The sequence below is a fragment of the Thalassophryne amazonica genome, chromosome 5 (genome assembly GCF_902500255.1).
Source record: "Thalassophryne amazonica chromosome 5, fThaAma1.1, whole genome shotgun sequence".
NCBI classification, from domain to species: domain Eukaryota; kingdom Metazoa; phylum Chordata; class Actinopteri; order Batrachoidiformes; family Batrachoididae; genus Thalassophryne; species Thalassophryne amazonica.
In genome coordinates this window covers 57,464,513-57,491,219 of record NC_047107.1, presented here as the reverse complement: position 1 = coordinate 57,491,219, position 26,707 = coordinate 57,464,513, and the positions used below count along the sequence as shown (strand labels likewise).

General features: G+C 41.0%; 1 protein-coding gene across 1 annotated transcript in view; it reads left to right on the top strand.

Moving 5' to 3' along the window:
* Positions 1–26,707, top strand: part of LOC117510579 (membrane-associated phosphatidylinositol transfer protein 2-like) — a 280,300-nt gene that overhangs the window by 213,867 nt on the left and 39,726 nt on the right. The window contains 5 exon segments of the mRNA XM_034170354.1: positions 7,645–7,749; positions 7,835–7,899; positions 10,711–10,770; positions 12,042–12,286; positions 19,215–19,404. Of these exon segments, the coding sequence (XP_034026245.1) occupies positions 7,645–7,749; positions 7,835–7,899; positions 10,711–10,770; positions 12,042–12,286; positions 19,215–19,404 (665 nt within the window).

The following is a 26,707-nucleotide window of genomic DNA, read 5'->3' as shown; positions in this document are numbered from 1 at the left end:
TTTAAAATGTTCCATGTTATCTTTGGCTGCTTTCAGTGATGCCGGTATTTGGTTAGACTCTTTCTCTCCGATTGTTCTGTCTGAGTTATTTTCATTAGTTACTTCATCCAAACCATCAACATGTCTATTAGACCCCATTCCTACCAGGCTGCTCAAGGAAGCCCTACCATTATTTAATGCTTCGATCTTAAATATGATCAATCTATCTTTATTAGTTGGCTATGTACCACAGGCTTTTAAGGTGACAGTAATTAAACCATTACTTAAAAAGCCATCACTTGACCCAGCTATCTTAGCTAATTATAGGCCAATCTCCAACATTCCTTTTCTCTCAAAAATTCTTGAAAGGGTAGTTGTAAAACAGCTAACTGATCATCTGCAGAGGAATGGTCTATTTGAAGAGTTTCAGTCAGGTTTTAGAATTCATCATAGTACAGAAACAGCATTAGTGAAGGTTACAAATGATCTTCTTATGGCCTCAGACAGTGGACTCATCTCTGTGCTTGTTCTGTTAGACCTCAGTGCTGCTTTTGATACTGTTGACCATAAAATTTTAATACAGAGATTAGAGCATGTCATAGGTATTAAAGGCACTGCGCTGCGGTGGTTTGAATCATATTTATCTAATAGATTTTAAACAAACGTGCCCCAATCATTCTCATATTTGAAAGTGAGGTGCAGACTGGCACCAACTATCACTTGACAAAGTTTGATCTGGATCTGATCTGGGTTGTGGATTTTGTGGACTTTTGAATTTATTATTGAAAAGCCCATTTTATGTACATTTTGCATTATATCTCAATCAAAAGTGCCTCAATCACTGTCATTTGTGACAGTGAGATGCAAACTGGCACTCTCAACTCTCAATTATTGTACTTGGCCCCACAAATCTTAGAAACATGGTGTCTAACCAGATCCTTACTCTGGATGGCATTACCCTGACCTCTAGTAATACTGTGAGAAATCTTGGAGTCATTTTTGATCAGGATATGTCATTCAAAGCGCATATTAAACAAATATGTAGGACTGCTTTTTTGCATTTACGCAATATCTCTAAAATTAGAAAGGTCTTGTCTCAGAGTGATGCTGAAAAACTAATTCATGCATTTATTTCCTCTAGGCTGGACTATTGTAATTCATTATTATCAGGTTGTCCTAAAAGTTCCCTGAAAAGCCTTCAGTTAATTCAAAATGCTGCAGCTAGAGTACTAACGGGGACTAGAAGGAGAGAGCATATCTCACCCATATTGGCCTCTCTTCATTGGCTTCCTATTAATTCTAGAATAGAATTTAAAATTCTTCTTCTTACTTATAAGGTTTTGAATAATCAGGTCCCATCTTATCTTAGGGACCTCATAGTACCATATCACCCCAATAGAGCGCTTCGCTCTTTGACTGCAGGCTTACTTGTAGTTCCTAGGGTTTGTAAGAGTAGAATGGGAGGCAGAGCCTTCAGCTTTCAGGCTCCTCTCCTGTGGAACCAGCTCCCAATTCGGATCAGGGAGACAGACACCCTCTCTGCTTTTAAGATTAGGCTTAAAACTTTCCTTTTTGCTAAAGCTTATAGTTAGGGCTGGATCAGGTGACCCTGAACCATCCCTTAGTTATGCTGCTATAGACTTAGACTGCTGGGGGGTTCCCATGATGCACTGTTTCTTTCTCTTTTTGCTCTGTATGCACCACTCTGCATTTAATCATTAGTGATTGATCTCTGCTCCCCTTCACAGCATGTCTTTTTCTTGGTTCTCTCCCTCAGCCCCAACCAGTCCCAGCAGAAGACTGCCCCTCCCTGAGCCTGGTTCTGCTGGAAGTTTCTTCCTGTTAAAAGGGAGTTTTTCCTTCCCACTGTCGCCAAGTGCTTGCTCACAGGGGGTCGTTTTGACCGATTGGGGTTTTTACGTAATTATTGTATGGCCTTGCCTTACAATATAAAGCGCCTTGGGGCAACTGTTTGTTGTGATTTGGCGCTATATAAATAAAATTGATTGATGATAATTGATGATGTATTTTTGATGTTATTTCTACTTTATACAAGTAACTTACTGTAATATCTTTTCTTACTGAGTCTCATGATGTTGGTGAACTTATATGTTTTATATTTACTTTCAGCTTCCTTAGTTCGTAGATTTATGAATTGTTTATACAGTTAGTTTTTCTTTTTACATGCCCTCTGAAGTCCCTTAGTTATCCATGGTTTATTGCTATATTGACATCTGTACACTTTGTGAACAAGAGGACAGTGTTTGTCATATAACCTGGAAATAATGGAAATAAAAGCATCATATGACCTGTCAACATCAACAACAAAAACATCTGACCAGTTCTGACTTGATAAATCCTCCCTTAAATTTTCAATTGATTCAGGTGTTACTTTTCTACTCATGATTTTAGTATTACTTCGATACTTATAACAGCCCTCCAATGCAAAAACTGAGAAAACAGGCAAATGATCAGTAACATCACGGACCAGTAGTCCCGCACTAAGATTACTGGATACAGCGTTGGATAAAATATTGTCGATAAGATTGTTGAATCCATAGTTATTCTGCTAGGATGAATGATGGTTGGAAACAGTCCCAAACAGTACAAGGTGTTTATATATATATATGAGGTCTGTTAGAAAAGTATCCGACCTTTTTATTTTTTTCAAAAACCATATGGATTTGAATCACGTGTGATTGCATCAGCCAAGCTTGAACCTTCATGCGCATGCATGAGTTTTTTCACGCCTGTTGGTTGCGTCATTCGCCTGTGAGCAGGCTTTGTGTGACCAGTGGTCCACCCCTCTCGTCAGATTTTTATTGCGAATAAATGTCTGAACGATTTGGAGCTTTGCTGCATCAATTTTTTCCACAAACTGTGAGAGACCTCCAGGTGGTAACCATTCGGAAAATTCAAATGGCTTTGAGGGACGATTTTATGGGGATTACACAGATTAAGAAGTGCTCCAGCCAGTTTAAAGACCGCCCACAGCTGCTGAGAGCGCTCCGAGCGCCGATCGACAGGCTCAAACCCCGCTGAAACAACCAGATCATTTCCAACGTGAAGGCTTTGTTGATCCGGGATGTCGTCTGACTTACACAATAATGGCAGGAGACGTGGACATCAGTACTTTTTTGGCACATTCCACTGTTACAGGAGTTTTTTTCATGGAAAGAAAAGCGGACGGATGCACCACTGTGCCGCTCATGGCGCGGCACAAAACCACCGCCGTGTTGGTCTCACAGGACGGCTTTGAGATGGCTTTCAGACGGCTGTTGGTGGGTTTTCAGTCGTGTGGCTAACCGAGAAATTGTGGATGAGCCTGGACATGCCAGAACATGTCCTGTGAGGCTTCATCACGGCGTTGATTTGCGCCATGCAGCTCCACTGCGACGCACGGAATTCCTCCGCACGTCTGTCTCAGTGTGCCGAAAAAGTGCTGATGTCCACGTCTTCCGCAATTCCTGTGCTAGTCAGAGGACGTCCCGGATAAAACACAGTGTCCAGTTTGGAAATGAACGGCACATTCCACTGTTACAGGAGTTTTTGTCATGGAAAGAGGAGCGGAAAATCCGACGAGAGGGGTGGACCACTGCTCACACAAAGCCTGCTCACAGGCGAATGATGCAACCGACAGGCGTGAAAAACTCACGCATGCGCACGAAGGTTCAAGCTTGGCTGATGCAGTCACACATGATTCAAATCCATATGGTTTTTGAAAAAAATAAAAAGGTCGGATACTTTTCTAACAGACCTCGTGTATATATATATATATATATATATATATATATATATATATATATATATATATATATATATATATACACACACACACATACATGTTTAAAAAATAGGGGTATAACAGGATACAAAAAGCATGGTTCGGTTCATTATCAGTACAGTGCAAACTAAAAACACAACATTAAAGATATGTAGCCTATGTTCTTTAGCTAGTGTGTGACTGAATACACTTTCCAGACAAAATGTTTTTTTCTTAAATTCTTTTGAAATATATGTTTAAAAACAACAAATGTGGCTTATACTCAGGTGAGATTTATGTATTTTTTTTTATTAATATTAGTAAGTCCCTCGGCTGTTTTCACTCAGGGTCACCACAGCAGATCTAATGTGGGTCTTTATGTTGATTTGGCACAGGTTTTAGGGCCCCTTCACACATAGTACGAATGTGGCTGAATTGCTTAATTTGTGTAAAATTGGAGCTGCCTCCAATGCCTCGTACAGTTGTCGCTATAACTATATGCACACACCAGTGGCTGAAAGAGAGAGAGTGCCCTGTGAGGCCCATTCGACCCCTCTCGCGGCAGGTGTCACCCAAATTCCAGGTGACACACATGAACATCAAACACCGTTCGCTTGGCACTTAGAAAATGTGTGGCCATTCACACTGTCAGCACGAAAATAGTGAGCAGACGCTCACTTTCGAGCTGGCTGTGAAATTTGTCTAAGTGCCCCCACTAGTGTGGCGTTCCAAAACAGCAATGCACATGTGGCGTGCCAGAGTGTCGGCTTCCCCCGCAACACGTGCCGTGCGTGTGAATTACGCGTGTGTTGCACCCCCCCCAATCCACCACACATGTGGTGTGCTGAGGGGGGGTGAGGGGGAGGGAACTTGCAAGAACTGCTGATATGGAACACAGCAAGCCGCTTCTGAGCTGCTGACCAAAGACTCACTGACGGCTACAAATGAATGACGGCTTAGTGCACATGACATGTCACATTAGAAACACAGAGACCGCCAGCACAGGTATATTAATAAATACTACACTACCTACATACACAATTACATAACAAATAATTAAAAAGAAATGATCACATAACAGAGACACAGAGTGACACGTTGGTGTGTGCACTGGACTGATGGGGTGGGGCCACTGACAGCAGCAGCTGTTGAGATCTCTGGTTCTGGATGTCCCAACTGGGGGACACATAAAATGTGTAGCGGGAAGAATGTGTGTTTTAGGATATTTTGAAGTTATCACTTGTGGATAATTTTACCTCGAATAATGGGAGCACCACCGATGACTGAATGATACAAGGTTATAATATCACTGATTTTAGGCTCAGTCAATAGGAAATATTAAAATCAGTCTCTAATCTTACAGTAGTAAGTTCTACAGGTCAAGTCTGACCCCCTCTGTAAAACTGTACAAATCACAGACAACTTCACACGTTTATTTAACTCATTCAGGAGTTAAATCACAGGACATATCACAGTAAGCAATTTGATGAGTAATCAATTATTATATGACGTTCAGATAACTTAGTTTAGTTGCGGGAGTTTAAGAATGAATTCCGTCTTAATCATCAGGGAATTTACTTTGGTATTTATTAACGTGAGATGGTTAGTGACGGTGAATAGAATTAAATAAAGCCACTCTGTTTTTATCTGACACCATAGCCCTGTCTTACTTGGAGGCGCTGTGCAGCTGGTCTCCGTGAGGTCAGATGCTGGGAGCTGTCTGGTTTTCAGTCGAGGAGCGATCCTTCTGCACAGCTGTTTCCGGTACCCTGGCATAGAGACTCTGCCGGTCGCCTCGCCCGGTTTCGTGGGTTACCAGGGGCGCTTTCAGTTATAATCACCGTGACTTGTGTCGGCAGCTCTCTCTCTGGTGCGGCTCAACTGACCTGGATGTTTTTACCTCTGCAGCGCTTGCCGTCTGGGATCGTCAGGATAAAGGCTTGAGTGTCTTTATTTTCTATTCGGCAAAACAAAAATTCGTCTTTTGTCGTCATCTTTGGAAGCCAGATCAAATCAAAAAATTTGATACAAAAATGGTTGACTTGTAAGAAAAATGTTCATGAGGTGAATTTGGAGTTCAAGAAGAAAAAGGTTTTAATTTGAAAAATCGTCAAAGGAAGTTAAATGCGCCTGTAATTTCTAGCTTTGCATAAGCAAGAAATAACTTTAGACAGCACGTGATTGCAGACAAAGGGTCATAAAAATTTGGACGGCTGAGGCGGTGTCTAGACCCAAGAAAAGATGAAGAGAAGAGAAGAGCTTAAGAGAACAAAAGGGGAAGAGAGTGTAAGAGTAAGAGCACGCGTTCCCCGGGGCGCATGCTTTTAAAGGGTTAAAAGCTCCAACCCCAAGAATTCTGGGTACTGTGGTTTTTCTCTGCATTTCTTTGTCTAGTTTTATAATAAATCGGTATCTGCTATCTTAACTTCCCACTCAAAAACCAAGCAAGTACTGTATTATAAAACTCCAGTAAAGAATTTCCTTAGAACTACCACACAACACAATTATATATATGAAAAAACACATTTGATAACTTTCTACAATCTATGATCAGAGCAAAAATGCAGGATATATATAAATTCCATGTGTGAGATTAAATGATCACGGTTAGTTCTTTTCTTTTCTTTTCCTCTTTCTTTGTTTTCTGGTTACAACACAAAGTACAACTTTTTAAATGTGGTTACACTTTATAATACTGTACAAGTTAGTTACATGCCCTACCCCAGGTTGTTCACAAGGGGTCACTCTTACTCCATGGACTTGGGAAGGCTGGTTTTTGGATTTCATCATAAACCATGAAATCCGTTAATCTGCAGCCGATTTTGACCAGAGGAACTTCATTGTGATTGCAACGTTGAGGGTAATCTTTCTGTTGTATGGTTTTATAGGAATTGTGCTGTAAAGACATAGTTCTAGGACTTTTGGGGACAGCTATGTCTTCCTGTGGTCTGTTTTAAGATGTGAAAGGAGTTGGAGCCATTTGGCTTTGGAATCTGATAAGAACTCAACTCCTCAGTAAGGAATGCACTTTGGGGGAGTCTTAAATCCTGGTAGGGGCAATTTTATGACACCTGGCCATCCTGTGTTATCCTCAGGAAACCCTCCTTTTGACAACTTGATATATCCCAGATCTTTGGGATATATTGGGTTTCTCTGAAGACAGATTTTATGACTTTTGCTTAATGCAAACTTAGGAGGTTGAATGGCGACTGCAGGCTTCTCGCTACAAACGTTTTGAAGGACATGACCTAACAACTGTCCATTGTGATGCGCGTGTGTTTGCTTTCTGTCCTCACATGGACATACATAAGAAACATATATCGCCGTTGCGACGGGCTGCAGCAAGCAAGCGCACGGCATGCACATTGACACTTGACAGGCTGTCAAAGGTGAAACGGACCATCACATCACAACACACAGTGGGCGATCTTAATGTCACGTCACCCACGTGAGCCCTGTTCCACATGACACGGTGTCTGTCCTGTGGCGCCCCATCCGCAGGAACCACGTGTCTGGCCCGACGCGCGTGAGGAAATCCAGGCAAACTACACACAGAAAAGACCAGGCGGGAAGTCATCCCACAACCTTTTTATCCCCTGTTGGCCGAAGGCCCAAACGGAGATTATGTTGTGGCAATTTATGTCTCTGTCTACATACAACTTTTATCATGACAGCATCCTTGTCATTATGCAGTAAACCTGAATGAGGTAACATTAGTTGACAACATATTGATTTCAGAAGCAATAATAACTGTGTTAAATTAGAATTTAAAATGTTCTATATCCTGCACACCTAAAGGACACATTTTTGTTGTAGTGTGCACAAGGTTTGTATTTGACATGCACAGTGCTGTTTTCGTCTAATGTACTGAAGTGGTTGGTTTGTTTTTATGCCACCTGCAGAGGATCTCTCAGACAACGAGGAAGTTTTCCCAAAGGAAATCACCAAGTGGAACTCCAATGACCTTATGGATAAGATCGATGCTGCAGACGCAGAGGAAACTCCTGGTATGGTGACCGCTGAAAGCGTCAGCTGCACGTTCACATTTATTCATGTCACAGATGTCCACTGAACCTCTTTATGTGTGGGCAGGTGAGCTGTTACAGGAAATGACAGTGGATTATGAAAGGACCATCAGCGAGGAAAGACTAGAAGAGGTATGTGTGTTTGTGACTAGCTTTTGGCAAACTCCATCTTCTCTGCTGTGGCACTGTGATGATAAATGATTCCCACAGAACCACTGACAACAAAACACTCATCAGAACTTAAACTTAACACCTTCTCAGTTTTTATTTTGTTGTCGTTAAAATTTGAAACGAGGTTCATCATCATCTCCATTATCCCCATAATTTTATTTAGGTTTATTTGAATAGGGACAAGTATGTTCCATGAGTCATGTTACATACAAGTACTGCAACATTTTAGCAAACGCTAATTTGCAACGTCCGTCCCTAGATGGGTCCTACATAAAACAAAACAAAAAACATAAACACAATAAAAGACATTACAACACAAAGTTAATAAGCGGTCAGTGATGGTCACACTTCTGACCTCTGATTAAAAAATCCTGGAGTTTATGTTTGAAGAGGACCCAGTTAGTCTCTCCCTTCAGATCAGTGGGCAGAGAGTTCCAGGCTTTAGTGGCCTGCACACTGAAAGCAGACTGACCAAATGATGTTTTCCGTCTTGTTATTTGACAGTTCCCGCTCTGAGCTCCTCTGGTCCTAGAGACCACAGACCTGAGAGGAACTAAACAGTCACTGAGGACCATTGGGGCCGTATTTTAATTGACAATATTTCATAAAATTTTCAAAAGTTAACATTTTTACATTTGTAATACTAATACAATGATGTGATCTGATGGGCTATTTGTCCAAGATTTTCACAGCTCTGTTGTAGATTATTTGCAAATGCCTGACTGTAGTGAGTGTGGCCTGTGTCCATGAGCTGATGCAGTAACTTATGTGGGAAAGAATCATGCAATGCATAAAAGTGCGCGCAGCAGAAAATGGCAGGTGGTCCCTGATCATTGTAAATGTAAAAAGGTTTGCTTTGACAACTCTGCAGACTTTTTTTGATGTGACTCTCAAGTTTAAACTGAGAGTCTAAAACCAGGCCCAGATATTTAATCTCTGGGACCTGTAAGATGTTTTGTCCATTTATCTGTAAATTCAGTTGTTCCGTTATGGACTTGTTTCTCGAGACAAAGCAAACAGACACTGTCTTTTTTACATTTAAAGACAGACGAGCATTCTGAAACCACACAGCTACCTTTTGCAGATGTTTTGACAATTCCTCTGAAACAGCCTGTACTGTTTTCCCTCTCACATAAATCACTGCATCGTCAGCATACATTCGAAAACCTGCTGTTGGACATGAATCAGGTAGATCATTAATGTACAGTGTGAAGAGCAAAGGCCCAAGAATGGAGCCTTGGGGCACTCCTGTATTTGTTTCCAGAATGTTAGATGTCTCATTATTGATCACTACACATTGCCCTCTCTCTTCTAAATATGATTTGAACCATTGTAGAGTTTTTGTTGAGAAGTTGAGATTGGCCAGTTTTTGAAGCAGAATATTATGGTTTAGCGTATCAAATGCTTTTTTAAGGTCCAAAAACAGCACCAATCACTTCACCACAATCTATTGCATGTTTCAGTTTTTCCGCAAAGAAACAATTTGCTGTTTCTGTGGAGTACAGAGAGTGGAAGCCAAATTGCAATGGATGTAAAATATTATTTGATTCTATAAACTCTGTAAGCTGAGAAGACACTGTTTTTTCCAATACCTTTGAGAAAACAGGCAAGATACTTACAAGCCGATAGTTACACACCTGGTCTGGCGACCCCGACTTTAAGATTGGTATGACTCTTGCCTTTGTCCAAAGTGTGGGGAATTGTCCACTTTGGATGGACAGATTTATCAAGTGTGTCAGAGGCTTAACAAAGACATGCTTATTTTGTTTCAGGAAGGCTGTATTCATGTGAAAAGGATCCTTACTCTGGCTTTGATTAATTTTGTTTATTAATTCAAGCACTTTTGCTTCATTTGTTAGCTCTAATGAGAATACAGGATTGCATAGTAACATTGTATGATGTTCTATACATTTTGGAAGATTTTCTGAATCAAACTGTTTTTCTAGTTCCTTACTGATGAAACAAAAAACATGTTAAATTCTTCTGCTATTTGTTTCCCATCCCTGATATGTCTGTCTCCAACTCTAAGTTCATGTGGAGTTGTTTAAATAGAAGGTTTTACAATATTATTTATTTGTTTCCACATTACAAAAGAATTTCCCTTGGCCTCAGTTATTGTTGTTATATAGTAATTTGTTTTCGCAATACGTAAGTTTTTGGTAACTTGATTTCTTAAACTTTTGAAGATATTTGTGCCCAATATTAAATTGGGGTGGCGGGGGGTGGAGGTGGGAGAAAGAAATGAAAACAAGCGGTGTTCAGATTGAGATTTATTTAGTTATGTATTTATTTATTGCTAAATAAAATAAACTATGTTTTACTGCAAACTAGTTTTTAGTTGATCAGATTTTTAAAAGGACACTTCATCTACTTTTATTTTGCATGGTTGCTATGTGAAAATACAGGTCAAAGTGTAGCTTAACTGATTTGTGTACTTCACCACCACACAATGCCCACGTAATATGACTGAGAATGGAAGTTTGTGTGTGTTCACTGTCATGGAGGACACATGTTGCATTAGATTTTTTTTTTTTTTTTTTTTTACAAGGTCATTTTCATACTGTGTTGACATGACATAAAACCAGCAGCTTGATGGGAGTTAAAGCAAATATTTAAAAACATTTGGGAAGCCTGTTTGGTGTAGTTTGGAAAATAAAAATTTTTGGTTGTGATGCTCAAGCTGATGAATGTAGTGCTACTTGTTCGACCTAACAGTTTGGCTGATTGGAGAAGGGCTTTGGTCCCTGAGGTTCTTTGTCCTCTTATGTTCAGATGTGTGACAAAGTCCACAGCACTCCCATTCCCACCATCACAGTAACCAGGCACCTGTCAGTAAGTAAAGATTTTGGTCCAAGTGCACTGTGAGCTGCAGTAGCTCCACAGAGACACTCAGTCTTTTGAACAATCCCAGTACTTACTGCCCATACTACCTGTTTGCTCCAGCCAACCCAAATCCATGTGTCCTTCTCAACCTCACCACCTTCTGTTCAACTCCCATGTACTTGCAGCTGTGATGTTATGTGTACATAGAGTGCTTCTTTAATCCTCATCCTACCGTGTGGGATCCGATCACAGCACAGACATATTTTCTTGGATTTTACTAAAATACTATATGTCATACCCAGCTAATATTTCCATCCTGCCACATCCTATCCTTCTGCCACATAAACACAAAAACAATTTAAGATGCTTTATCTCATACATATATTGATGACACGTATCTTATCCTGTAGAAGCTGCCTGAAAGAGTAGAATCTGCAAGATAAACCACAGAAGAAGCACTTAGAGGTGTTTTAGAAAACAAGCTGATTACACTGACTGTGCACTCGGATAGTTCTAAAGATGAAGTAGATCACTTGCCAGAGCAGTATGATCACAATGACACAATGAAAAGTTAAATATTCATTCAAGAGTGAAAGTATGATATCGGTGTGCAGGAATGACCAGAAATGGTCTATTTTGTTAGTTTGCTTGATTCTTAAAACATTATGAGGTATTTTCCTTGAAGAAAATTTGCTGTTGTTTATTCTGCACTGTGCTCAGGAACCTTTTAAATATGTTTGCATCTTTCAGTTTTGACAGTATGATTTTATTTGTACTTTATAAGTAAAAAACACTGACTGGACCCCACACGGTTAGATTAAGGTGTGGAATAGCATGGTAGGATGATGGTTAAAAATGTGAAGTTTTGGATGAGATATTTAGAACAAAACTGCACATTGTTTTTCTTTCGTTTCATGTGATGTCCTCAGAAGGCATTGTTTTTGTTTGCTGTTAGCTGAACAGTTGTCCAGGTGGAGTGTAGGTAGACCCTGCTGTTTCCCTTTATGAATAAGTTTGTTTTATGAATTTGTTTGTTTACATAAGCACTTTATTGTGTGGTCTGTGTTATCTTCTTATAAGCCATGATTTACAGATTTGGAAGGTGACAATCCATCCAAGTAATGTGTTCCCCAACAGCATTTTTGATTATCTGTGCCTTTTTGTTTTAACCCACTCAGCATGCTTGACCTCATGGCCCTTTCATGACCAAATTATACAGCTTTCATTGATGATTTTAAGTTAATAATCGACCCATCCTGTCTGTTCATTAATTTTCTCAGGAGAGCTCATCCCAGCAGTGTTTGCAGCCTTCAAAAATCCATGTGCTGATTTTGGTTCTGCATGGAGGCAACATCCTGGACACAGGCGGAGGGGACCAGAATAGCAAGCAAGCTGATGTCAACACAATCAGTACGGCTTTTGACACAGTGATGCGTGTTCACTACCCTGCTGCTCTCGGACGCATTGCCATCCGCTTGGTACCCTGCCCTGCCATCTGTGCTGAAGCTTTCTCCCTGGTATCCAAGTAAGGGGACACTTTTTAAAGCATGGACAGCATTACTACTGTTAACATTGTTGATAATGATGTAAGGTTCCTCTTACTGGCTCCACTTTGGCTCCATTCACACTTTTCACAGTGGAGAGTGATCTATCCATTAGTCATTTCACTCTCTGCACTCCTCTTTGAAGTGTCTCAGTAGCATCTTGTGTTATGAGGAGCCATATATGTATCCGGTTGTTAAGCGCTGACGTAACGCATCACGTGATAAATCTGTTTCCAGGTCCAAAGACCTCCAAGTTTACAATTAAAGTTACGTCTGTTTGATCCTTTTAAGGATTTACAGTTTAAGTTTAGTTTGTTTACAGTGTGCGCAAACCTCCGTCCCTCCCTTCTCCGCCTCCACCTCCGTTAACCGCATTCATCTGGTTCTATGGTCAGAACACTTAATAAAACTTTTTTTCTTTTACTTTACATATTTTATTATGCACAGGTAAAATATACATGTCTGTTAATAAAAAATTATTTATTACAATAAACAGGACATTAAACTGCAAACTTCACTTTCTCCCCGAACGACATGAACAGGAAGCGATCGCAGCCTGCAGCAACTCCCATTGAAAATAATGGAGAAACAACCTGAGCGTCTGACATTTTTACATAAAACAAACGCAGTAACAACGTCTAAAAACCCAGTTAATATATCCAGGAGAGTTTTAGGCACAATATACAAAGAGTTTTATGTTGCGATGTTAATGCTGTTGTCCGTGTGCAGCGGTGTAAGTGCAGCCTGATCAGATCATCTCAGTGCAGTTCTCAATGTTAATGACAGTGCGCCTTTTTGTTTGGAGCCAGAAGTTGAAAATCACATGATGCGTTACGTCACACTTAACAACCGGATTATGACTACATTACAGTGCATCTAGATTGTATTCACAGTACTTCACTTTTTCCACGTTTTGTTATGTTACCGCCTTATTCCAAAATGGATGCTTTTTTCCCCACTCAAACTTCTACACACAATACCCCATAAAGACAATATGAAAAAAGTTTTTTGTTTTTTTTAGATTTTTGAAAATTTATTAAAAATTAAAAAAAAAAAGAAATCACATGTCCATAAGTATGCACGGCCTTTGCCATGAAGTGCCAAATTGAGCTCAGGTGCCTCCTGTTTCCACTGATCATCCTTGAGATGTTTCTACAGCTTAATTGGAGTCCAGCTGGGCTAAATTCAGTTGGTTGGACATGAATTTAAAAGGCACACACCTGTCTACATATAAGGTCCCACAGTTGACAGTGCATGCCAGTGCACAAACCAAACATGAAATCAAAGGAATTGTCTGTAGACCGCCAAGGCAGGATTGTCTTGAGGCACAAATCTGAGGAAGAGTATAGAAACATGTTTGCTGCTTTGAAGGACCTAATGAGCACAGTGGCCTCATCATCCATAAATGGAAGAAGTTCAGATCCACCAGGATGCCTCCTAGGCCTGGACGCCCATTTAAACTAAGCGATTGGGGAGAAGGGCCTTAGTCATTCATCAGTTGGCCACCACGCTCCCAACTTCAACTTCAGCTCCATTGTCTTTCTTCTTCTTCTTTTTCTTCTTCTTCTTCTTGCTGCTGTGAGAGGTCACCACAGCAGATCAATTGTTTTCATCTCAACCTGTCCTCTGTATCTTCCTCTGTCACACCAACCCCCTGTATGTCCTTCCTCAGCACATCCACAAACCTCCTCTTAGGCCTTCCTCTTCTCCTCCTGCCTGGTGGCACCACTTTCTGTATCCTTCTCCCTATATATCCTGGGTCCCTCACCTATACATGTCTAAACCATCTCTCTCTGACTTTGTCTCCAAACTGTCCTACCTGTTCTGTCTCTCTGGTATCTTCATTCCTAATGCTGTCTGTCCTTATCAGTCCCAGTAAAAAGATCACAACATTTGTAGCTCTCTCCACCTCTAGCTCTGCTTCCTGTCTTTTAGTTCATGCCACCATCTCTAAGCTGTACAACATAGCTGGTCTCATTACTGTCTTGTAGACTTTCCCCTTTACTCTTGCAGAGATATTGCTTTATCACAAATTACTCCTGTCATCTTTCTCCACCCACTCCACCCTGCCTGAACACTCAACATTACTTTGGATAGTTGAGTCCAAGTATTTAACAGGGATGTAAGTCTTCCAGAAATTCCCAGAAGTCTGTTTTTTTTTTCATCCGTGGCAACAGCTTCTGTGCTTTTTTTTTTTCTTCTTGTTTTCTTGAGCGTCAGAAAACCAGTCAGATTTCAAGCACAGAATAACGTATTGTTTGTAAAATTGATTGCAGAGGTCTCAGATGAGACACCATAGTGTCTCCTATAGTCCTATAGTCCTTTATTTCACAATTATGAGAGAGTTTTTGGAGCGAGCAGCAGCACCACAGCAGGGGGAGCGGAGTTTTTTTTTTTTTTTTTTCCTTTCTTTTTTTTTTTTACGCGCGCGCGAGTGACTCGTCTATGGACAATATTTTATTAATTAACTACACAGCTGTATAATAAAACAAATGGTGACTGGTTTCTAAACACAATTATGACAGAGTTTTTTGGGAAAGAGCGAGGAACAGCAAGCAGTGGAGTTTTTCTTTACGTGCGCCCGCGAGCGAGTTCGTCTATGGAGAATATTTTATTAATTAACTACACAGATGTAAGATAAAACAAATGGTGACTGGTTTCTAAACACAATTATGACAGAGTTTTTTGGGAAAGAGCGAGGAGCAGCAAGCAGCGGAGTTTTTTTGTATGTGCGCACGCGAGCGAGTTCGTCTGTGGAGAATATTTTATTAATTAACTACAGAGATGTATATTAAAACAAATGGTGACTGGTTTATAAACACAATTATGACAGAGTTTTGGGAGGAAGAAAAGCTGCAGTATCACAGCAGGCAGCAGAGTTTCTTTTTTTTATTATTATTATTGTTTACATGCGCGCGCGTGACCAGGACAGTTGGTCCTCAAACTGGGTCCTGCAGAGGTGGAAGGACCGCTGAAAGCGGTCGTCATCCAGACACAGCTCCTGAAGCAAATAATGATACTGAGAATGAGCTTTCCACAACAATTGGCTCCGTGTGATCAACATCCGTCATGTTAACTTAACTGATAACCAGTGCTGGCAAGCGGAATGGAAGCTCCTCCTATTTGATGACGCACCGGGGTGAATTTTCGCAGCAAAAGCAGAGCGGCACACCGGGTGAAGGAGGCGCGTCCGTCGCCACACGACCCCCGTGAATTTGTGGCGTCTGATCACGCCCGGTGTGAACGAGGAGATGAAAATCATCATCTTAAATAGATGAAAATCATCATCTATTTTTGGCATTCCCGCTCCTGCCCGCTCCTGTTCATTTTTATTCCCGTCCCATCCCAATCACATGATTGATAAAATTTTGACTCCCATCCCGCGGGAATCCTGCAGGAATCACGTGACCCACGGGAATTCCCGAAAAATGTCATCCTCTATTCCACACCCCTAGAGCTAGTCTCTGCTGCCAGGATCTGGTCCGTTGAGACCCTTGACTTTCACTACCACCCATTGGACAGCACACCAGACCCCAGTGGTTCCCCCTGCGGGTGGTGAGCTCACAGGGTGGAGATGCAAAGTTTACATTGCCTTTTCAGGCTGTGCCTTGCCAGGCTCCGTGGCAAGCCTGGCCACCAGGCGTTTCCTGACAGGCCTTCCGTCCAGGCCTGGCTCCAGACGGACACAGCCGGATCATGTTTCCTTTTCTTCGTTTTTCCATGTGAACCATTCTTAGTCTGGCCCCTCGCCTGAGACCAATTTTCCATGGGAGACCCTATCAGGAGCACGAAGGCTCCAGACAACACAGCTTTCAGGTTCATAGGTGCGCACAAACCTCTCCACCATGATAAGGTGATGGTTCTCAGAGAGGAACCATCTCCTTGAATCCCAGCTAAATTTAATTAAATTCTGAGCATAGATGTGCTTTATTTAAGTTGGGGCTACATATATTTATTAGATGGAAATCCTGCTCATAATTGAATTAAGGTCATACAATTAGTTATTTTTTAGTGCAATTTTCCTGCTGACTGCTTGAGGATTTCTTTCAGAATCTTCACATATCTGTATTTCTTCATGATACCTTGAGGAGATTCCCAGTTACAGACACACTCAAGTGTCCCCACAGCATAATACTCCCACCAACATGCTTCACTGTAGGGATGGTGCCTGGTTTCCTCCAAGCATGACACCTTCATGCTAAAAGTTCAATCTTTGTCTCATCAGACCAGAGAATTTTGTTTCTCATGATCTGAGAGTCCTTCAGGTGCCTTCTGGCAAACTCCATGTCCCTTTTACTAAGAAATGGCTTCCGTCTGGCCACTCTATCATACAGGCCTGATTGGTGGATTGCTGCAGAGATGGTTGTCCTTCTGGAAGGTTCTCCTCTCTCCACAGAGGAATGCTGGAGCTCTGACAGAGTGACCATCAGGTTCTTGGTCACCTCCCTGACTAAGGCCCTTCTTCCCTGATTGCTCCATTTAGATGGGCGGCCAGCTCTAGGAAGAGTCCTGGTGGATCGGAACTTCTTCCATTTTCACCAACCTCTTTCTCCTTATACTTTCCTGAACATTTTCATTCCACCAGCAAGTCTCCTTGTCTTCCTTCCACTGTCCAGATGTCACACTCATCAACTTTTTAGTTGCCTCCCTCATCACATCTGCAGTACTTTTCCAGCTGTCCAAAATCAATTCACTTCCACCCACTGCTTGTCTCACCACCTCCCAGAATTTCACATAACTGTCTTCCTCCTTCAGCTTCGACCATCTGGTCTTTTGTTGAGCTCTCACTCTCTTCCTCTTCTTCACCTCTGAAGTCATCCTACAAACCACCATCAGATGCTGTCTAGGTACACTCTCCCCACTCTCATATGTCACCCTGTGCTCCTCCTTTTTCTTAAAGTAAGTATTCACAACAGCCATTCCATCCTTTTCGCAAACTACTGTCTGCCCTACTACATTCTTCTCCTTCATATGATATCTACCCATTACTTCCTCATCATCTGTTCTCTTCACCAACATACCCATTGAAATTTGCTTCAATCACCACTGTTTCATGCTTGAGCACACTCTTCACCACCTCATCTAACTTCTCACAAATCTTCTTTCTCCTTCATCTTACAACCTACCTGTGGAGCATATTTAATTTTTTTTATTATTATTATTATTTAATTTAACCAAGTTAGTCCCATTGAGATCAAGATCTCTTTTGCAAGGGAAGACCTGGACAATTTATAAAGTTTCCAATTCATCTGACCTGCATGTCTTTAAATGTGGGAGGAAACCAGAACACTCGGCGGAAACCCACGCAAACACAGGGAGAGCATGCAAACTCCACACAGAAAGGCCACAGGTGAGAATCAATCCCATGACCTTCTTGCTGTGAGGCAACAGAACCCCTAATGCCTGGTTCACACGGTAGGATTTTAAAATTATCTGTAGGTTTCCAAAACCTCAGAGACCACACACGTGGAGATAAAAAAAAAAAAATCATAGATTTAATAGGTTTGGTCGTACAGTGTGTGGTGTTCGGCCACACGGTGAAGTCAACACAGCACACACGAACAGATTTCACACACAAACATTCCCAGGTCAGACAGGAAATCTCGCAAAATCTCTCAAGATTAAACGTGACTTCAGAATAAACAGACAGAGATAGTTTGTGGACTATTTAAAAGAGGGGGGAAAAAACGATACAAAAAGAAAAAGAAGAGGTGTTCTTTAAAGGAGTGGAGACAGCACGACCACCGGACTTTCTGGTAAGTCAGAACAGCTGCTTTGATTTTATTTTCCACTTTGTGCGTTCGTCACCTCGCTTTCTGATTGGCTGCATGTCACATTCAGCAGGCTGTGTGCTCATTTGTGGTCAGAAGACACCACACGCTGTAATATTGGGCCAAGACAAGCCAACATGTTGAATATCCCTGATTTACGATCGGAGCGCCCCAGACGTCCTTCCGAGCAGATTAGAGTGCTCTTAACACACCACACACGGCAGGAATATCTGATAAGATTATCTTTAGCATCATCAGGATTGTCGGGGCATCATTAAGATTGTTGGAAGGGTAAGATCGGGTCCGATATCGGCCTAATTATCTTGCCGTGTGAACCAGGCTTAAGCCACCGTGCTACCATTTGCCATATGCACTGATGACATTCATCATCACCTCTTCAATTTTCAGCTCAATTTTAATACTCATCTCCCTGTCAGACATTCACTTAACCTCCAGCCCATTCTCAATAGACTCTTTTTTAAAATGACCCCAGTACCATTTCTCTTTTTATAAATTACTCCAGTACCATTTCTCCCTCCACCCACACCACGATACAACAACTTGATGCCACTTCCAGTACTCTTACTTCCCTTCCACTTTGTTTCTTGTGCACACAAAATTCTCTCCCTTTACCAGTCACACTACCAACATTCAAAGTTTTGACTCTCACTTCCAACCTTTTAACTGTCCTCCTCTCCCACTGCCTCCAGACACATTCTCTTGCTCTCCTTCTTCGTCCTGCAGGAGCTCAGTTTTTGACGGCACCCTGTTGGGAAACAGCAGCAGTCTTTGTTAACCTGGGCCTTGACCTCTCCAGTATGGAAAATTGATTTATAATCGCATTATTGTGGCTTTTTCACGCCGGATGCCCTTCCTGATGAAACACTACTTATTTATCTGAACTTGGGACCAGCACTCAGAATGTACTGGCAGTACACCCCATGTGCCCAAGATTTGACAAAATTTACCTTGAATAACCTGCCTCCTTCTACCTTCCTCATTTTTCCAGTTTTGCGACCGACACTCAGAGTGCACTTACTGCACACCCTATGTGTCCGAGTTCAGTGCCACTGTTTTTATTGGGCTTTATTTATTTGTCTCATGGTTTAACTTTGCAAATTTGTGTCTTCACCAACAGCCTGAATCCATACAGTTATGATGAAGGCTGTTTGTCAAGCAGCCAGGACCACATCCCCCTGGCAGCTCTGCCACTCCTTGCCACCTCTTCCCCACAGTACCAGGAAGCTGTGGGGACGGTCATTTTTAGAGCCAACCAGGTGTACACAGATTTCATCAAGTCTCTGGAAGGTGCATCCTTTTCTGGCCAGGTTAGTCTCTTGTCTAACAATATTAGTTAACTTACTATTTAGGAGTGCACACAAAAATGTGCACATAGCACTGATGATAGAAAATCAAATGCTGACATGAAATTCTTTGTCAGATACATTGTCTTACTTATTCCCTCCGCCATCAAAGTTGGAATAGGTTATGTTATCGCCCCTGTTTGTTTGTCTGTCTGTTTATGAACAGCCTGAACCCCACAGTTTTTCATATATCGTTATGAATTTTTTAGTGAAGATTCATATCCTGATAGGCAAGAAGTGATTCAATTTTCAACGTCAAAGGGCAAAGTCAGGAAAAATCTTGGAAAATGGGAAAAACCTCTGTCTTTTAACATTGAACGAATATTCAAAAATTTGTAACTATATGAAAAAAAGATCAGATTTCTTTCATATTTGAAAGTGTTATGTAGGACGGTATCCTTTATCGCCTGACAACATATCATCTGGATCTGATCCAGATTACAGATTTTGTGTCCATTTAAATTTAAAATTGAAAACCCCATTTAATGTATATTTTACATTATATTTTAAACAAACGTGCCCCAATCATTCTCATATTTGAAAGTGAGGTGCAGACTGGCACCAACTATCACTTGACAAAGTTTGATCTGGATCTGATCTGGGTTGTGGATTTTGTGGACTTTTGAATTTATTATTGAAAAGCCCATTTTATGTACATTTTGCATTATATCTCAATCAAAAGTGCCTCAATCACTGTCATTTGTGACAGTGAGATGCAAACTGGCACTCTCAACTCTCAATTATTGTACTTGGCCCCACAAATCTTAGAAACATGGTGTCTAACCAGATCCTTACTCTGGATGGCATTACCCTGACCTCTAGTAATACTGTGAGAAATCTTGGAGTCATTTTTGATCAGGATATGTCATTCAAAGCGCATATTAAACAAATATGTAGGACTGCTTTTTTGCATTTACGCAATATCTCTAAAATTAGAAAGGTCTTGTCTCAGAGTGATGCTGAAAAACTAATTCATGCATTTATTTCCTCTAGGCTGGACTATTGTAATTCATTATTATCAGGTTGTCCTAAAAGTTCCCTAAAAAGCCTTCAGTTAATTCAAAATGCTGCAGTTAGAGTACTAACGGGGACTAGAAGGAGAGAGCATATCTCACCCATATTGGCCTCTCTTCATTGGCTTCCTGTTAATTCTAGAATAGAATTTAAAATTCTTCTTCTTACTTATAAGGTTTTGAATAATCAGGTCCCATCTTATCTTAGGGACCTCGTAGTACCATATCACCCCAATAGAGCGCTTCGCTCTCAGACTGCAGGCTTACTTGTAGTTCCTAGGGTTTGTAAGAGTAGAATGGGAGGCAGAGCCTTCAGCTTTCAGGCTCCTCTCCTGTGGAACCAGTTCCCAATTCAGATCAGGGAGACAGACACCCTCTCTACTTTTAAGATTAGGCTTAAAACTTTCCTTTTTGCTAAAGCTTATAGTTAGGGCTGGATCAGGTGACCCTGAACCATCCCTTAGTTATGCTGCTATAGACGTAGACTGCTGGGGGGTTCCCATGATGCACTGAGTGTTTCTTTCTCTTTTTGCTCTGTATGCACCACTCTGCATTTAATCATTAGTGATCGATCTCTGCTCCCCTCCACAGCATGTCTTTTTCCTGGTTCTCTCCCTCAGCCCCAACCAGTCCCAGCAGAAGACTGCCCCTCCCTGAGCCTGGTTCTGCTGGAGGTTTCTTCCTGTTAAAAGGGAGTTTTTCCTTCCCACTGTAGCCAAGTGCTTGCTCACAGGGGGTCGTTTTGACCGTTGGGGTTTTACATAATTATTGTATGGCCTTGCCTTACAATATAAGGCGCCTTGGGGCAACTGTTTGTTGTGATTTGGCGCTATATAAAAAAAAATTGATTGATTTACACTATCATAGTAACCGTGAGACGAAAACCACTGATTATACAGAATACAATTGAGCCTCTTACGAAATTTGCCAAAGTGCACCTTGATTACCCTTAGAAGTAAGACAATGATCAAAGCATTGGCGCAACTACACATCTGAATGATTCAAGTTAAATGAAATTAAGGGTTTGGATTCTCATCATAGTACACCAGCCAAACATGGGAAACTAGTCTAGATTTTTTTTTTTTTTTTTTTTTCATTATCTTTTTAATGCTCAGCATCTCTGCTGGATCATTCAATCATCCCAAGACAAAGAAGATGTGGGTGGATGCTAATGTCAATTGTTACTATTAAGGTCATTTTCAGTGCCATAAAGGTAAAAAAAACAAAATTTTAAATTTTGCTATACATTTTTGCAGGCTAAAATTGATACTTTCCTTCACAAAAACACTTAAAAACAGATTATGACTGTTTTAAATCACAATTGTCTCAAGTTTGGAACCTTAGACTCTGTAGGAGGCCTATTTATGCTGCCACCTAGTCTGATCTTGTCATGTGATGACATGTATGTTCTTGGTATTCCAGGTTATTTTCAGATGGTTCCAAAACCACAAAAATGCAATTATATTTTGCAAAAGTTATGTAGTCCTGTTGCTATCATTTGCTATCTGTACAAACAACATGAAGCTTGCCTATTTGTATTATGATCAGTGAAAATATAACCATCTTTTTATTTTATTTCTTTGCAGGCATGTAGAAGTACTCCACAGAGTAGGTAATTATAGTAATAGCCAGGGTTGGGAGGGTTACTTTAAAAACGTATTCCGATACAGTTACTAGTTACCTGTTGAAAAATGTAGTCAGTAACGTAATCCAAGTACCATGATATTAAAGTAATGTAATTTGATTACTTTCTGGATTACTCCAATATCAAATATGCTAATACAGACAAAAGAAACTAAATATAAATAGTCTTGACCACATAGTACAGTTTATTAAGCAAAAGTAAAACTTTCTTTTACATGGCATGGTCTGTTTTACTTCACATTATGAATTAAGACCACCCACAGTATTGTTTTAAACACATCCAGTGTTCACCTGCTAAATGTTCGACAAAAAATGCCAAAGAAATGAAGGATAATGAAAACTCAGGCGGTGTGCAGATGAATTTGTAATTAAAAGTGGCTTGCAGAACAATATAGTCTTTCACATAGCATTCGCACCATGTTTAACATATCAGTCCACTTATTGAACTTTTAAAATAAGAGCAAAAGCATAATGAAAACCATTAAGTAAATACTGTCAGTAAGGAGGCGTGATCGCCATTTTAATTCCGGGCAAGTTAGTGATTTGCGTGCATAGAAGTTCAAGAAACAGGTGGAATATGCCGGAAAGCTGCGCATGTTGGCAAAGCCACAAACGGAGGAACAAGGGAGACAATATTTCCTTCCATAAGTAAGTGGTTTTGGTTCTTCTTGTCACTTTGTCCGTGATATTTGGATGATAAACAGCTGTAAGTTTCCTGCCGTACCTGTGTCGCCCGATGACACGGACCATTAACTCTTCACTTATGTCTAGTTGATATTTTCCACTGCTAGACCAATGTCTAGTTAAAATACTTGCCGTTAGTGATTAAAAATGTTCGACAAGACTGTTTTTTTTTTTTTATTTGCACCTTAAAATAATGAGATTATAATGACCCGCGCTGTGCCGCTCACAGTCACACCCACACCACTGACTTCATGAATGAAACTCGGTCAATAAAGGATAATTGTGTAAAAATATAATATATATAAATGTAATGGTTTTAGGAGCCGCGCTGCGTTGAACACAGCAGCTGCAGCAGGACGCCTCAGCTCAGCAGCTTGAACAGTGCAGATCCGTGTAACTTTCAACACTAATATTTGGGAATGTGTGTGTCAGAGTAAGTTTAATACTTTCCTGACATAATTTAATGTAATTTAATTTTACTGGCTTGATATCCAGGTCAAAATGGCATTTTAACACGTATTTTGCGAGCATTTTTCTGAGTGTGTTCAGTTGCGAATCTCCATTGAAAATGCATTAACATCCGGGTACTTCATCAATATTTTGCTCGGTTAGGAGACGTCATGTCGCTGTCGTTTCAGAGAAAAAAAATATATACAGATAATATCATAAAATGCATTAAAATTGTAATCCTGCGAACTAATCCCCATTTTTATTAAATACGAGGTCTGTTAGAAAAGTATCCGACCTTTTTACGAGGTCTGTCCAAAAAGTAACGGACCTTTTTATTTTTTTCAAAAACTATATGGATTTGAATCACGTGTGATTGCATAAGCCAAGCTTTAACCTTTGTACGCGTGCGTGAGTTTTTCCACGCCTGTCGGTTGCGTCATTCGTCTGTGGGCAGGCAAAAAAAAAACACCTCCGTGTTGGAAACCATTCAGAAGATTGAGACGGCTTTCGATGACTTTCAGTCGAGTGAGTATCCGAGAAATTGTGTAACAGCTGGACATGCCCCAACATGTCCTGTGAGACTTCCAAGACGGAGGTGTTTTTTTGCTGCTCGTCCTGAGCTGCTTCGTGCCGACGCACGAAATCCTCCGCACGTCTTTCATTACAAAATCTCCTGTAACAGTGGAATGTGCCGCAAAAGTGCTATGTCCAGCTCTGTTGCCATTTCTGTGGTAGTCACATGATGTCCCGGATCAACACAGCATTCAGTTTAGAAATGATCTGGTCGATCCAGCCTGTCGAATGGCCACTCGGCGCGCCGCGCACCCTCCGCCGCTGTGGGCCGTCTTTAAAAAGTTTTAACAGTCCAGAATCCGCGTGACGCCGACAGAATCTTCACCGATATCCAACTGAATCTATCGAATGGTTCCCAACTGCCTGTCTCTAACAGTTTCTGAAAAAAATTTCATGGAGCAAAGCGGCAGTCTCTCAGCAAGTTCTCAGACAAAAGAAATCCGATGGGAGGGGTGGACCACTGCTCACTCAAAGCCTGCCCACAGGCGAATGACGTAACCGACAGGCGTGGAAAAACTCACGCATGCGCATGAAGGTTCAAGCTTGGCTGATGTAATCACACGTGATTCAAATCCATATAGTTTTTGAAAAAAATTAAAAGGTACGATACTTTTTGGACAGACCTCGTATTTTTTCAAAAACCTGATGGATTTGAATCATGTGTGCTTGCATGAGCCAACCTTGAACCTTCATGCGCATGCGTGAATTTTTTCACGCCTGTCGATTGTATCATTTGCTTGTAAGCAGCCTTTGTGTGAGGATGGGTGTAGTCTCTCGTCTTTTTTTCTTTGCAAGGAAATGGCGGAACGACTGGAGCAGTGCAACTGCATCAAATTTTGCCAGAAACTGGGCGACAGCCAGGTGGAAACCAAAGCGCCACCGTGTTGAAGTCTCACAGGACATGTTGTGACATGCCCACCTCTTCCACCATTTGGAAGATTCAGACGGCTTTTGGTGGCTTTTCATTCGTGTGACTATCCGAGAAATTGTGGAGGAGGTCAGCATGTCACAACATCAATCAATCAATTTTCAATCAATTTTTTTTTTATATAGCGCCAAATCACAACAAACAGTTGCCCCAAGGCGCTTTATATTGTAAGGCAAGGCCATACAATAATGATGTAAAATCCCAACGGTCAAAACGACCCCCTGTGAGCAAGCACTTGGCTACAGTGGGAAGGAAAAGCTCCCTTTTAACAGGAAGAAACCTCCAGCAGAACCAGGCTCAGGGAGGGGCAGTCTTCTGCTGGGACTGGTTGGGGCTGAGGGAGAGAACCAGGAAAAAGATATGCTGTGGAGGGGAGCAGAGATCGATCACTAATGATTAAATGCAGAGTGGTGCATACAGAGCAAAAAGAGAAAGAAACAGTGCATCATGGGAACCCCCCAGCAGTCTACGTCTATAGCAGCATAACTAAGGGATGGTTCAGGGTCACCTGATCCAGCCCTAACTATAAGCTTTAGCAAAAAGGAAAGTTTTAAGCCTAATCTTAAAAGTAGAGAGGGTGTCTGTCTCCCTGATCTGAATTGGGAGCTGGTTCCACAGGAGAGGAGCCTGAAAGCTGAAGGCTCTGTCTCCCATTCTACTCTTACAAACCCTAGGAACTACAAGTAAGCCTGCAGTCTGAGAGCGAAGCGCTCTATTGGGGTGGTATGGTACTACGAGGTCCCTAAGATAAGATGGGACCTGATTATTCAAAACCTTATAAGTAAGAAGAAGAATTTTAAATTCTATTCTAGAATTAACAGGAAGCCAATGAAGAGAGGCCAATATGGGTGAGATATGCTCTCTCCTTCTAGTCCCCGTCAGCACTCTAGCTGCAGCATTTTGAATTAACTGAAGGCTTTTTAGGGAACTTTTAGGTCAACCTGATAATAATGAATTACAATAGTCCAGCCTAGAGGAAATAAATGCATGAATTAGTTTTTCAGCATCACTCTGAGACAAGACCTTTCTGATTTTAGAGATATTGCGTAAATGCAAAAAAGCAGTCCTACATATTTGTTTAATATGCGCTTTGAATGACATATCCTGATCAAAAATGACTCCAAGATTTCTCACAGTATTACTAGAGGTCAGGGTAATGCCATCCAGAGTAAGGATCTGGTTAGACACCATGTTTCTAAGATTTGTGGGGCCAAGTACAATAACTTCAGTTTTATCTGAGTTTAAAAGCAGGAAATTAGAGGTCATCCATGTCTTTATGTCTGTAAGACAATCCTGCAGTTTAGCTAATTGGTGTGTGTCCTCTGGCTTCATGGATAGATAAAGCTGGGTATCATCTGCGTAACAATGAAAATTTAAGCAATACCGTCTAATAATACTGCCTAAGGGAAGCATATATAAAGTGAATAAAATTGGTCCTAGCACAGAACCTTGTGGAACTCCATAATTAACTTTAGTCTGTGAAGAAGATTCCCCATTTACATGAACAAATTGTAATCTATTAGACAAATATGATTCAAACCACCGCAGCGCAGTGCCTTTAATACCTATGGCATGCTCTAATCTCTGTAATAAAATTTTATGGTCAACAGTATCAAAAGCAGCACTGAGGTCTAACAGAACAAGCACAGAGATGAGTCCACTGTCCGAGGCCATAAGAAGATCATTTGTAACCTTCACTAATGCTGTTTCTGTACTATGATGAATTCTAAAACCTGACTGAAACTCTTCAAATAGACCATTCCTCTGCAGATGATCAGTTAGCTGTTTTACAACTACCCTTTCAAGAATTTTTGAGAGAAAAGGAAGGTTGGAGATTGGCCTATAATTAGCTAAGATAGCTGGGTCAAGTGATGGCTTTTTAAGCCTCACATGTCCTGTGAGGCTTCAACACGGTGGTGGTTTTGTTCCGCCATCAGCTTTGTGCCCAAGCCATCGGCATGAATTTTGCTGCAAC